The 13,195-nt window shown below is 38.9% G+C and overlaps 1 protein-coding gene across 1 annotated transcript in view; it reads left to right on the forward strand.

Moving 5' to 3' along the window:
• LOC124551446 (spermatogenesis-associated protein 5-like protein 1) overlaps positions 1–12,654 on the forward strand; it is a 76,063-nt gene extending 63,409 nt beyond the window's left edge. The window contains exons 8-9 of the mRNA XM_047126441.1: positions 4,476–4,715; positions 11,052–12,654. Coding sequence (XP_046982397.1) covers positions 4,476–4,715; positions 11,052–11,189 — 378 coding nt within the window. The 3' untranslated portion in view covers positions 11,190–12,654. The remainder of the gene's footprint in view (positions 1–4,475; positions 4,716–11,051) is intronic.
• Positions 12,655–13,195: the final 541 nt, after the last annotated feature.

A 13,195-nucleotide genomic window follows, 5' to 3' on the forward strand; every position in this document is an offset into this window, starting at 1 on the left:
GCATTTATTCACAAAATTGTCATGCTGCAGCCGCACTCTTTCTCAGTCATGTACAGTCCCATCAAAATTCTTAATGTTGCCCTTTTTATGATTAGGTTTTTGAGAATTTTTGAGATAATCGTGTGAGCCTCCTACTGTCATATCTCCACACCCTCTGCAGCAAGGAAGATAGATAATAGTTTGAAGATGCTGACATCCATAGTAGAGAGAAGCTTTGTTATGCTGTGAGGTCCTTTGTTCCTCTACTTCAGAAACTGATTATGTAGGAAGTCAGTTGCCTATATTTATCACAGACAGGGGAGCAGTGTGGTTAATGTCATCTTGCTCTCCACACTCAGTGTGGCAAGTCATACCTCTGTTTGATGTGGTTTTTGTTGATAGCGTCCCTGATTGACTTTTAGTCCTGACATCGTTACATATAATCAGTAAAGTACGGTCACATATAATCATTGAAGTATGAGTCATTAATATAGTAGTGGAATGGAGATACATATAGTTATAATTCACTGTGATGATGTCCTCTAGTAGCACTAAGTCTTTTCCATTCAATCGCATTTGTTTCTTAACACTTCCTTGACTTGGATTATGAAATCTGAGTATGGAACTTTATCTTGTTGCTGAATGCCCATGGTTATTGTTTCTTTTGCTAACTTATCAGCCATTCCAGTCCCATGAAGGCCACAGTGGACTCTTAACCACATAAGTAACTTAGTTATTTCTCTTGCAAGTACTCCACATGCTGTGTTATGTTATATGCCAGGGGGTTATTACGTCATTGTTTGCAGGGGTATTTTAGGACTTATAATGCTGCTCTGGAAAATACTGAAGATCTGATAGGTAGATTGGACAACTAATGCAGTGCTGAACTGAACTGGCAACAGAAATAATTACTGAAGTACGAAGGATGAATAAAACAAGTGAACAGATTTATGTATTCAGCCAACTAGATAAAGATGGCAGTGTCGCATCTCAAGGAAAAATTAGAATTATATTGCTCCGAGCAGGAGCATTTGGAAGAACTGTTTAGAAGAATAATTCACCATGTACCAGATTGAGAAGTATGTAGTAGAACAGTTCATAATGGCAGAGACCAACCATGGTACGCAGTCTCTGTAAAGAGACTTCCCAAGGTGTAAAATGAAACATAGGATATAGATAGGGAGATGCTAAATGAAACATGTTAAGACTGTCAAAAGGGCAGTGCATGAAGCTTTCAGTCACTGCTGTTGCAAAATCTTATCAAAAGTCCTCTCAGAAAACATGAAGAAAGCGTAGTTGTTTGCAAAGGCTATGTGTGCCACCAAAGTTAATTTTCAGACACTTGTGAATGAACAGGAATTGAAATTGAAAGTATAGAAGTGAAAGCAGAAATGCTGAGATTTAGTTCCTCCACTAACCAAAATATACAGAAAATTTCTTAAAAAGAAAAACTGTGGCCAGTAGCTGGAAGAAAGCAAAAGTCACACTCATCTGTCAGGTCAGCAGATGTTGAGTTGCAGACAAGCACAGCAAAGAAGATTGCTATACATTTGAGCTTTGGGCCAGAGTCAGTGGCCACGTGTGTGTTTCCTACTTCTTTTTGTTGTTCCTGTCTGTGACTCAACAGCTCCTCTGTATGGTGAGTAACAGTATCTCCTTTAAAATAATATTGTCATTATTTCATCCTGGATTTTCCATTGTTTGAGGTGGTCAGCAGAAGCAACCCTCAAAATTGCAGCCCAGATCTTTGGTATACATCTGTTGTAGAATCTTGAAATATTTCCTGAGCCCCATCACATGCAGTACCGAGCAAAAGTTTTGATTGGATTGAGGATTTTTTTGGTACAGAGGATACAGTATATTATCCTGAATGAGGAGTCAACAGGTACAGCAGTAATGTCATGTTTACCCTAAGGAAGTGTGTTGGGACCCTTAATGATGATGTAGCATATTAGGAACCTGGCAGACAATGTCAATAGTAATAGCCTCAGTCTTTTATGCTTATGATAGTTACCTTGAAATACTGCCTGAAAAAAGCATGATAACATAGTGATGCAAAGATTGGCGACTTGCTTAAAATGATCAAAAATGTAAAACTTTGCAAACTGCAAGAATTTAGTATCCTATGGCTGCAGTGTCAGTGTGTCATAGTTTGAATTAGCCAACTTGATTCGTGGGGATACAATAGTTGAAGCAGGTGGCAGACATTGATTCCATTTTAGGATGCTAGGAAAATTGTCAGTATACAAAAGGTATTGCATATAAAAATTTTTTGTGACCTAAGCTAGAATTTGGCCTGAATGTACGAGACCCATACCAAATAGGACCAACCAGGGGTATTGAATGTTTATAAGAAGGTCAGCACTAATGATGGCAGGTTCATTTGACCTGAGGAAGAAACTCATGGAAATGCTGAAAGCTCAAAATTGGCACACACTTGAAATTAGATACTAACTGTCCAGTAAAAGCCTATTTACAAAGTGTCAATAACTGACTTCCAGTGATGTATTTAGGACCATAAGATAAGTGCTTAGGTGGTGTTCCCATAGTGACTATAAACACCAGACTAGCCTAATAACAGTGAGCACTGAGCCACTTAAAGAGTCATTCTTCCCATACTTCATATGCAAATGGGAGGGAAGCAGCCCTAATACATAGCACAGTAGGAAGTCCCTCATTACCATACACTTCAATGGTTTGCAGAATATTGACATTAATGTAGGGGTAGAACTAATTTTTAGTATCTAGCCGAGACAAGCAGCAGCATTTCAGATATACTATCATCACCATCTGATGTAATAGTGTCATGAATTCTTTGCAGATCTTGCTGCCTGTCCCTGCTAGTAACCCCATTTGATATTATAGAACGATACACTTGTAAATTTTTGATTTCATTCACAGGATAATTGTTCATTTCACAAAGCTAATCAGAGTGCCTTGAACTGCTCCTTCCCTCCACCATTTTGGCATTTTGTTGCATCAGTCTTGCACCACATATTATGTGTGGCTAACTAGACACTATTGCACCGTACCTTCTTTATGAATATTTTAAACAATAACTTACACTCCCCAAGCTTCCACTTTAGCTGGCTCGTAACTCTTTGAATCATTAAATGTTATCTTCAGTTAAAATTTTCCATACCCATGCATTCACTCAATTATATGGCCACATGTGGTGACTTTTTGACAAGATAGTTGATTGACATGACTGTGTCTTCTAAGGGAGCACGTGTGCCATAAACTTTCCTATTCTAATTATTCTATCTTTGCAGAATTGAAGTTCATTTTAGAAAAAAATTACTTCAGAAATTACACAAACATGAATACCTTGTTTACAAGTTGCTTTTGACTATTGTTAACAACACAGCAGAAACCACTTGCCCCATGTGCCTTTAGTTTGAAAATGACCACTGGTTGATCAAAACCTGTTATGGCATTGTGAAGTGCTTATTTGATTGTGTCATAAAAAATTATGAGAAATAAAGCAATATGTCAGTCACTTAGTCTCTAAGACTGCGTCATTTTCTTTTTACAAAGTTTTCCTTGCTGATAAATTATGTAGCTAAAATATTTGTTTTTGAAACCATTCCTCTTTTATGTGGCTTATGCTTACATGCACAAAACAAATTTTATGGAAACATTAAAGTCAAATCAAGAAATGCGCAAATTCCTTGTAAGCTGTAAGATTGTGGATGCCTTCAGAACTTTGGTATATTCAGGAGCTGCAGTGATTAATGAAGAAACAGGAAATTATTTTTAGGTACTGATTTCAAATTTTAAATTTGTAAGACTGATGGCACATGAAAATGTTTCTTCTAAGAATCACATTCAGAATCTTGTGCAGAAATTTGACTGATGATGTCTTCACTTTGTAAATATTCTTGCATACAATGACACTGTAATACAAAAGCTTTTTATTTTTATGTAATAGCACCGTATTTTGGTGTAACTGGGTGCATTCAGAAATAATGTTTTTTGCATAGCAGAAGATTAACAGAATGATCTATGGTATCTGGTCACAAATTTTGTGTCAGCCATTATTAGAGCCTGTCTAAATTTTTTCGTCCCTGTACTTGGGTAGGTTCATTGGATTTGTGGTTTGCAATGTGGACTCTCATAAAAAGAACTACAATAACTTAGATGCCTTCACCATACTTTCTTACATATTTTATATTAATATAATAATGCAAATTTGTCATGTCTTCTTCAATTCCTGAAATTTTCCTTTTATCAGCATTATGTGAATAGGATGAGTTAGATGTTGTGTAATTGAATTAGACTCAAATGGTTCCATGTAACTTGTGACATTACTGATGTAAAGAGTTGTTATAGTATAGAAGCAGGTAAGCTTAGGCACAGTTGTTGTTTGAAAGGTGTGCTTGATGTTAGTAGTGCTAACTTAATATTTTACTATAATGTCTGTAGATATTAATACAAGCACTTGGGGGCACATGAAATTTTGTATTGAGTATGCTTAAGTTGTACAAATCTTGCAGGTAGCTGGTGTGATTGTACTGGCAGCAACAAATAGGCCGGATTTGCTTGATGATGCCCTGTTGAGGCCGGGACGATTGGACCGCTTGGTGTATGTGTCTGCACCAAATGGTCATGCCCGTCTGGAAATACTTCGCGTGCATACGGCGCACATGCCTCTTGCTCCCTGTGTTGACCTGTCATCAGTTGCAGCTGCCACTGACCTTTACAGTGGGGCGGACTTGGCTGTTTTGTGTAAGGAGGTAATGTATGAAATGAATTTGATAAAAATTCACACCATGGCATTAAAAGGTCATAAGTAAAAATAAATTAAACATTTTACATAGTGAGTTAACAAGTACAGTAAAACTCTGAATTAAGAAACCCATTTTTCAGGAAATACTTTTAACGAATATTTCCACCAGTTCTGGCAAAACACCTGCAAGAACAATGTTAATCTGTCCTGATTTTAACGAGCCCTGCTTTAAGAAAAAACAAATGAAAATTCTGTTCTTATACAATTCTTAACATCACTGAGTGATTTTTCAATTTCTTTCAGTTTCACGTAAACTTGTACTTTGTTTTGTCTGACGCAGTTCTTTCATTCGATACATACCTAGTTCATAGTAATTTGGTGAGTAACTTGACTTCCCTTGTAACAGTACTGGAAGATACATTGAAGGAAGGGGAAATCAATTTCTGCTCTGCCTCCTAGGCGACGTAAGTCTCCTGATTTGAAATGACAGTCACAGTGTCTATGGAAGTGCGTTTATTGAAGTCTTGAGTTATTGGTTTTACTTTTTTGGAGTTATGGGCTGCAAATATTGAAAGCTTACAGTTCAGAAAAGCTGATGATCATTTATGATATCATGGACAGTCATAATATTCAACTTTGACATTATGAATAAATAAGATGCTCTACACACATCAGTGGACAAAGTTCGAAAGCATTGTGCAGTACTCCCAAGTCAGGTATGTACCAGACAAAATTGTGAGGGCTGAAAACATGCCATGGTTTCACAGCCATGCTAGAAGGTTGCTACAAAAGCAAAGTGAACTTCATTGCAAATTCAAATGTGACTCACAGACAGACAAAAACCAAACAAAGCAAAAATTAGTGTAAGGAGAGGCATGTGTGTGAAGCTTCAACAAATTCTAAAGTAAAATTATGTCTGTGATTTGACAGAAAATCTTAAGAAATTCTGGTTTTATGTTAAATCATTAAACAAATAATAGCAATGTGCCCAGACACTCTGTGACCAAGATGACACTAAAACAGAAGATAATCATAGGCTGAAATACTAAATGTCTTTTTTCAAAAGTGTTTCACTGATGAAGATAATGCAGTAACTCCTCCTTTAAATTGTTGCACGAATGTCAAAAAGACAGGTAGTGAACAGGTGACCCTGGGATAGAAAAGCAACCAAAATTGCTCAACAGAACAGTGGCCACTGGACCTAGCAGAATACCAGTACTGTTCTCTGTTGAGTATGTGGAAGAGCTTGCTCCCCTTCTTACAGCAGTACACCATAGGTCGTTGGAAGAGCAAAGAATTCCTAATGATTGGAAAAAAGGGCAGGTCATTCCCGTTTTTAAGAATGGACAGCAAACAGATGCACAAAACTACAGGACTATATCTGACACTGGCCTGCTGTAAAATTTTATAACCCGTTTTATACTCACATGTTATGAGTTGGTGAAGACTGAAAATCTCCTTTGTAGGATCGAATTGGCCTCTTAAAACAATGATTTTGTGAAAGGTAGCATGTTCTGTTCTTCCACGAGATCCGGAAAGCAGTAGGTATTGGCATGCAGGTTGATGCCGTGTTCCTTGACTTCTGGAAGGCATTCAGTATAACAGCGCTGCTGTCTAATTAACAAAATATGAGTGTACGGGATATCAGGCCAGCTGTGTAAATGAATTTAAACATTCCTGGCTAACAGAACACAGCAGAACATTCAAATGGAGAGAAATTTACCCACATGAAAGTAACTTTGGGTGTATCTCACAAGAATGTTACAGGATCATTACTTTTCGCAATATACCTAAGCAATATGTATAAATGACGTCATGAATGACATCTGAGATTCTATGAGGCTTGTTGCGGGTGGTGCTGTTGTGCACAGAGAAGTTGCAATGCTAGAAAATTGTAACAAAATGCAGAGGACCTGGAGAGGATTAACATGTGACACAGGCAGTGAAAGTTCAGCCCCTGTGCAAGCAAATGTAAGAGACCCATTATTACAATAATTACGTGATTGCAGAATAATCACTTGAAGCAGTCACATCCATAAAATATATGAATTAATTGGATAGATTAAAAAAAGTGTACTCACCCAAGCAGCAGCAGAACACACGCATATCCCGCATCCTGCTATCCTGATTTTGGTTTCCCGTGATTACCCTAAATCGCTCCAGGCAAATGCCGGGATGGTTCCTTTGAAAGGGCACAGCTAACTTCCTTCCCCGTCCTTCCCTAATCTGAAGATACTGATGACCTCGCTGTCTGGTGTCCCCCCCATACAACTCAGCACTACACACACATAAAAGAAGATTGTAATTAGGCAAGCTTTCGGAGCCAGTGGCTGGTTCTTCAGGTAGAAAGGTTGAAGGGGAAGGCAGAGGGGTGAAGGGGAAGGGGAAGGGCTGGAGAGACCTAGGAAAAGGGGTAGATTTTGGGAAAGTCTCCCAGAATGTGGGTCAGTGAAGACTTATTGGACAGGATAAGGAGGAGAGACTGATTGTTGGGAACTGCACTGGATGAGATTTGAAAACCTAAGAGCTGAAAGGTGGAAGACAGGGTAATATGCAAGATAGAGATTTCTGCTTAAACATCTTGCGTGAGTTAATAAGAGTGAAAAGCTAAGTGCATCGTATGTAACAGAGGTGGGAGGGGTCAATGAAAAACAGATGGGTATGGCAATGAAATATGTAGAAAACTAAAACGGAGTGAAGAAAAGATTAGTTACTATGAAGAAATGCAAAGATGGAAGAAATTAACATAAATTGAGGGTCATTTGGAGGGGGCTGTCCTGGGATCCATAAGTCTTCATCCCGTGGTTTGGTTTAGATACACTTAACCATGTAGACTCATGGTGAGGCTGACCTTTTAAAATTCTTGGAATCTCTGAATTCCTCCTCCCAATTAAATTTCACTTGGCCATATTCCAAATCCCGAGCATCCTTGATGTTGATCTCGTCCTCACTGGAGTCCAGCTACATACTTCTGTCCACATTAAATCTACTAACAAACAACAGTACTTACATTTTGAAGTTGCCATCCTTTCCATGTCAAATGTTCGCTCCTACACAGCCTTGGCATTCGAGGCAAACATATTTGTTTCGATGGGGAAGGAGACTGTTTACAGCAATACCCCACCATTCTCACCTTAGCGTCCACTGGACATAGTTGCCCCACCAGCCTAGTTCAAAAGCAAATTTCCCTGGTCATCACATCCAATCCTGGTACTGCTGCTTCCTCCAAAAACAGCTTTGGAACACCCCACTGGTCACACAGTATTATCCTGGTCTGGAATGTATTAATCAACTACTTCGATAAGGCCATGACTTCCTAAAATCATGCCCTGAAGTGAAGTGAGATCCATTCTGTCTGAGATTTTGCCCACAACACCTAGAACAGCTTTTATTTGCCCTCCCAATCTCCGCAATATTATTGTCAAACGCTATGCTGCTCCTGCACCCATCTCCCTAACCTATGGGTCCTACCGCAGTGACTGTCCCCACTGCGAGACTTACCCTATGCACCCTTCTACCAGCACGTATACCAACACTGTAACTGGCAAAACATATACTATCAAAGGGAAAGCAACCTGTGAAATGATGTCATATACCAGCTGTTTTGTGAACATTGTTCAGTCTTTTACATCAGCATGACAACCACTAAATTATCAGTTAGGATGAACGGGCATAGTCAGAGGGTGTATACCGGCAACTCACAATATCCTGTTACAGAGCATGCTGTACAACACGACAATCGTGATCCCGGTGCCTGTTTCACCACACATGCCATCTAGATTCTTCCCCCAGACACCAGTTTCTCAGAACTCTGCAGGTGGGAACTAGTGCTACAACGTGACCTTGGTTCTTGCCACTCACCTGGCCTTAATTTATGCTAATTTATTCCATTTCAGCATTTCTTCATAGTAACTACTCTTTTCTTCACTCTGTTTTAGTATTCTACATCTTTCAATGTCTTACCTGTCCTTTTTTCACTGCCTCCTCCCGCATCTGTTTTGTACAATGCGCTTAGCTTTTTACTCTTATTAACTCTTGCAAGATGTTAAGCAGTAATCTCTGTATTGCATATTACCCCGCCTTCCATATTTAAGCTCTCAGGTTTTCAAATCTCATCCAATGCAGTCCCCAACAATCAGTCTTTCTTCTCATCTTGTCTGGTAAGTCTCCCCTAATCTGCGGTTCTGGGTGACTTTCCAGAAATCTACTCCTTTTCCTAGACCTCTCCAGACCTTTTCTTTCATCCCTCTTCCTTCCCCTTCAGCCCTTCTGCCTGAAGGAGGAGCTACTGGCTCTGAAAGCTTGTGTAATTGTAACCCTCTTTTATGAGTGTGTTGTGCCGCCGCATGGTAAGTGGATTTTCTATCTATCTAATTAATTTATTTGGTCAAAAATTGATCATTTTCATTGTTATATTAGCCCATAAAATATGTAGGTGTATGTCTACAGAGCAATACAAAATAAAACATCTACATAAAGCTTATCATGGCAGATGCTAGATTGAAATTCCCTGGAAGAATCCTCTGGAAATGTAGCCCACTCACTAAGGAGGTAGCTTACAAAATCTTCATTCAACCAATACTTGAATATTGTGATTCAAACGACAGTCGAGATCACAATAATGTTTGTTTATTGTACGACCAGTTATGACTGATGTTAAAGCTGTCCTCAGAGTTTTTGGGCCTCCTATGGCTGATGCTAGTGGCTCCTTGGTTTTTTGCATGATACCAAGATCGTATGCAGTGACAGTGTACAGACGTGGTATCAAGTGAAAAACCGAGGAGCCACCAGCACCAGTCATAGGGGGGCCAAATATTTTGAGGATGACATCAAATAAGCCGAAACCTGTCATGAGGTAAACTAATGTTACAGTGATCTCAGGTATTGTTTTAATCAAAGTATAGCACCAGAGCACTGCGCTCTGAGGACAATGTTGTCGAAATGTATGAACTTCAATATTGCTTAATGATTAATGGAAAATCTCATATAAAGATGTGAAAAAAATACTAAAAAGAGATAGAGGGGCTTGCCAGTACTTACCTCAGCTTGGTACAGCCGATAGATAACACAAAACAGAACAGAAAATTTACATTCCTAGGTTTCGGAACTTTGTTCCTTCTTCAGGGAGGAGAGAGGGGAAAAAAGGAAAGAAGGGAAAGTGGATTCAGTTACTCACAACCCAGGCTATGAAGCAACAGGGAAAGGTAAACAGGGAGGGTAGCAAGGATGGAGGCATGGTTGTCAGAGGGAAGCCAAAGATATTCTACTGTTAAGTACTGTGCCAGCTTCAAACCAAAGAGGGTGCACACAGAAGTAAAGAGGTTTATAGTATAAAGATAAACACAACTATGTAGGATGAAAAGATGCATGAATGGCTAAAGAGGAGAGGGAAAAAGAAGAAGACTGAAGAGTAAATGGGAGTGAGGTTGGTTAATGTAGGTTCAGTCCAGGGGGATGGCGGGATGAAAGGATGTGTTGGAGTGCAAGTTCCGAAAGCTAGGAATGTAAATTTTCTGTTCTGTTTTGTTTTATCTATCGGCTGTACTGAGCTTTAATATTACTTATCTGTCTGGAATACATATCTGATCCTGATTGACAGAGGAAATAGAGAGGATCCAAAGAAGAGCAACACTTTTTGTTATGCATTCATGTAGTAAATGTGAAAGCATTACTGATGGGTCGGCGAACTCCAGTGGCAGTCACTTCAAGAGAGGCATTCTGCATCACAGTGCAGTTTGCTGGTAGTTCTGACAGTGCACTTTCTTAGAAGAGACAACCAATTGCTTTCTTCTACAGATATATCACAAAAGAATAAGGCCAGTAATATTAGAGGTTACATGGAACACTACAATTGTTCCTCCTGCAAACCATGCATGAGTAGAATAGGAAAAGTGGATGTGACGGCGGTACAAAGGTACCCTACCCCATACACCATTATGTGGTCGGTGGAGTATAGATGTATATGTAGATATTTCCTGTTGTCCTGGCTTATTGTATCTCCTTTGAAGTGGAGTCCTATGTGACTGTCCTAAGTAGTAGTGTGCTTGTCATACAGGTGCAGAAGTGAATAACATCAAAGCTTTCAGTACTAGTATTTCATATTGTGTTTAGTGGACTTCCCCCCTCCCCAAATGATCTGACAAAGTCCGAAAGGGGTATGTTAGAGGTAGCAGAACAGGAAGAGAGTGATACACAGTGGAATGCAACAATTTCGTATACCTTTATGTGCCCTGTCCCTCCATCTCTTATCCTTGACATTTTGGCTCATTCTGTCCCATCCATTACTGATGTTTGAAGTGATTCTTACCTAATTACAGAGCATTATTTTTTTTATTTTTTTCAGGCTGCTTTGTGGGCTCTAACTGATGAAGGAATGGATGCTAGTCATGTGAAGCACAATCACTTCAGCAAAGCTCTGTCTTTGTCTCGGCCCTCTTTGTCACAAGAGCAGGTGCACTGGTATGAAAACTACAAGAAATAACCTTTTGCTGGTGTGTAGTCTACAGTTCGCAGGCATATGTCTAGATGTCACTTCAAGATGTGTTAGCCATCAGAAAGGTGCAGGACTAGACAGAGAATGAAAGGTAACCTGTTCTCTATTGAGACTCTGGAGATTTACTTCCTTGCAGCAAGAAGAAAGACAGTGTATGCTTTGGTCTCAAAAGTAAAGTTAAAACTGTTACCAATCATAAGATTGGTTTGTATACCACAGTGCTTACTACGCATGGTCCTGTCGGAGTAAGTACGTCATACCCTTCCTCTTCTACAACCAGATGATTGTAGAGGGAGCTACATGTAAATCTGTATTCCAAACCATGGTGGAACTTGTCATGTTTCATATCAAGAAAAATTGCTAAAGATGACAGATACAAATCTTAGGAGTGACCAGGGATTGAGGCTGATACATTTGGATCTGCAGTCTGGCACTTTACTACTGGTCCATTGAGCCAGATAGTTTGTCAGTTAAAGACATAAATTCTGCAAATGAGTCTGCAATCATGTTATAGTACTTAATTTGTAAAGGTCTCTCTTGACCACATTGTGAAATGTACATTTTATATCATCTTTACAAAATAATGGACCAGATAGTATAAGGATTTGATGGGTTGCCTATTTCTTCACTGCTAGTCTGTGATATATAAGGCAAACCATTTATTAGTATTTAGTAGAGAAAATATGAAACACTGTGAAGTCACAATGTGGGTCTGTTGAATTTCCTGTTTTGTGGTAACAGCTTAATAACAACAGGAGTTTTTATGTTCCTTAGCTGACCATACATGTATGTGCTGTAACTAAAGTTACATATGAACTGGACTACTTCAGCATCTCTGCATTGTTCTTCAAATTGTTTTGTCACACTATCTGAACAACAGATTACATTAATTACTTTTTATTGCCTCTAAGCACATTGTACTACACAGTTTCATATGAAGAGTTTGGGTCTAACCCACTCATATGAGAAAAATGAAGACCTGTAATGTTTTGGTTAGCTCCTTAGCTCTGTGAATAGTGTTTCATATGTTCTTCCTTTCAGTTTTCTGTCCATTAGCTGGTTAGACTGAAAGTTTTTAATGTAAATGTTGGGCCATTGGGGTTTACCAGACATGTAGCATGATATAAGCATGTTCTTGGCAGGTCATTTATTCATTCATGTACGACAGATCACACACATCGAGTTTTGATGATGGCACTTACTATGCAGGTTTGGTTATGAGATTTTACATTAAAAACTACAGATTAGATTTAGATTTCAATTTAAAAATTACATATTTGCTGTAGGAAATTCTATGTCAGAAACATAACTGTTATTGTGAACATAATTTCTTCAAGTTAGTCTCCGACTGCTTTCTCATTGAGAGTAAATGGGCTTTAATACAAATGGAAGGTCCTGTTAGGATTTGTGGTTTTTTAACTGTTGCTGCCATGAAGCTTGGCTTGAAGTGTGGCTATGGTGAAGCTCAGTTATATATATATATATAAAAAATCTCTCTCCCCCCCCCTCCCCCTCCCTCTCTCTCTCTCTCCCCCTCCCCTTTTTTGCACCGGAAAATTGGTCCCTTGCTAAATATCTGCACGTTAAGTGAGGATGAATATATGAAGACAGAATCTGTTCCTTATTGGTAATTTTTAATTTGCATAATAGGTGAACCACTTGTGACAGTTTGGTGCAAAACTTCTCTGGTTGTTGTGGGGTACTGGTGTGGGGGAGCAAGTACTGGATTGTCGTGCATCATGTCACTCATACTACTTTGATAATTGGAGTCATAAACTATAAGAAAAAAAGTTAAATCAAAACTTTTTATTGCACTGAGGACTTAATTCTGCTCAAAAATGTACAGTTCACATAGATGTCTTTCTCCTTTTATTATATTTAACACTCCAGCTATTTTTATAGCTCCTGGCATTTACATTGTTCCACTCGGCTTGCCTGCCTCAACTCTGTCCAAAAGCTGAATACAAAATGATTGATACACACTTAGCTTTTCT

The sequence above is a fragment of the Schistocerca americana genome, chromosome 1 (genome assembly GCF_021461395.2).
Source record: "Schistocerca americana isolate TAMUIC-IGC-003095 chromosome 1, iqSchAmer2.1, whole genome shotgun sequence".
Lineage (NCBI taxonomy): Eukaryota > Metazoa > Arthropoda > Insecta > Orthoptera > Acrididae > Schistocerca > Schistocerca americana.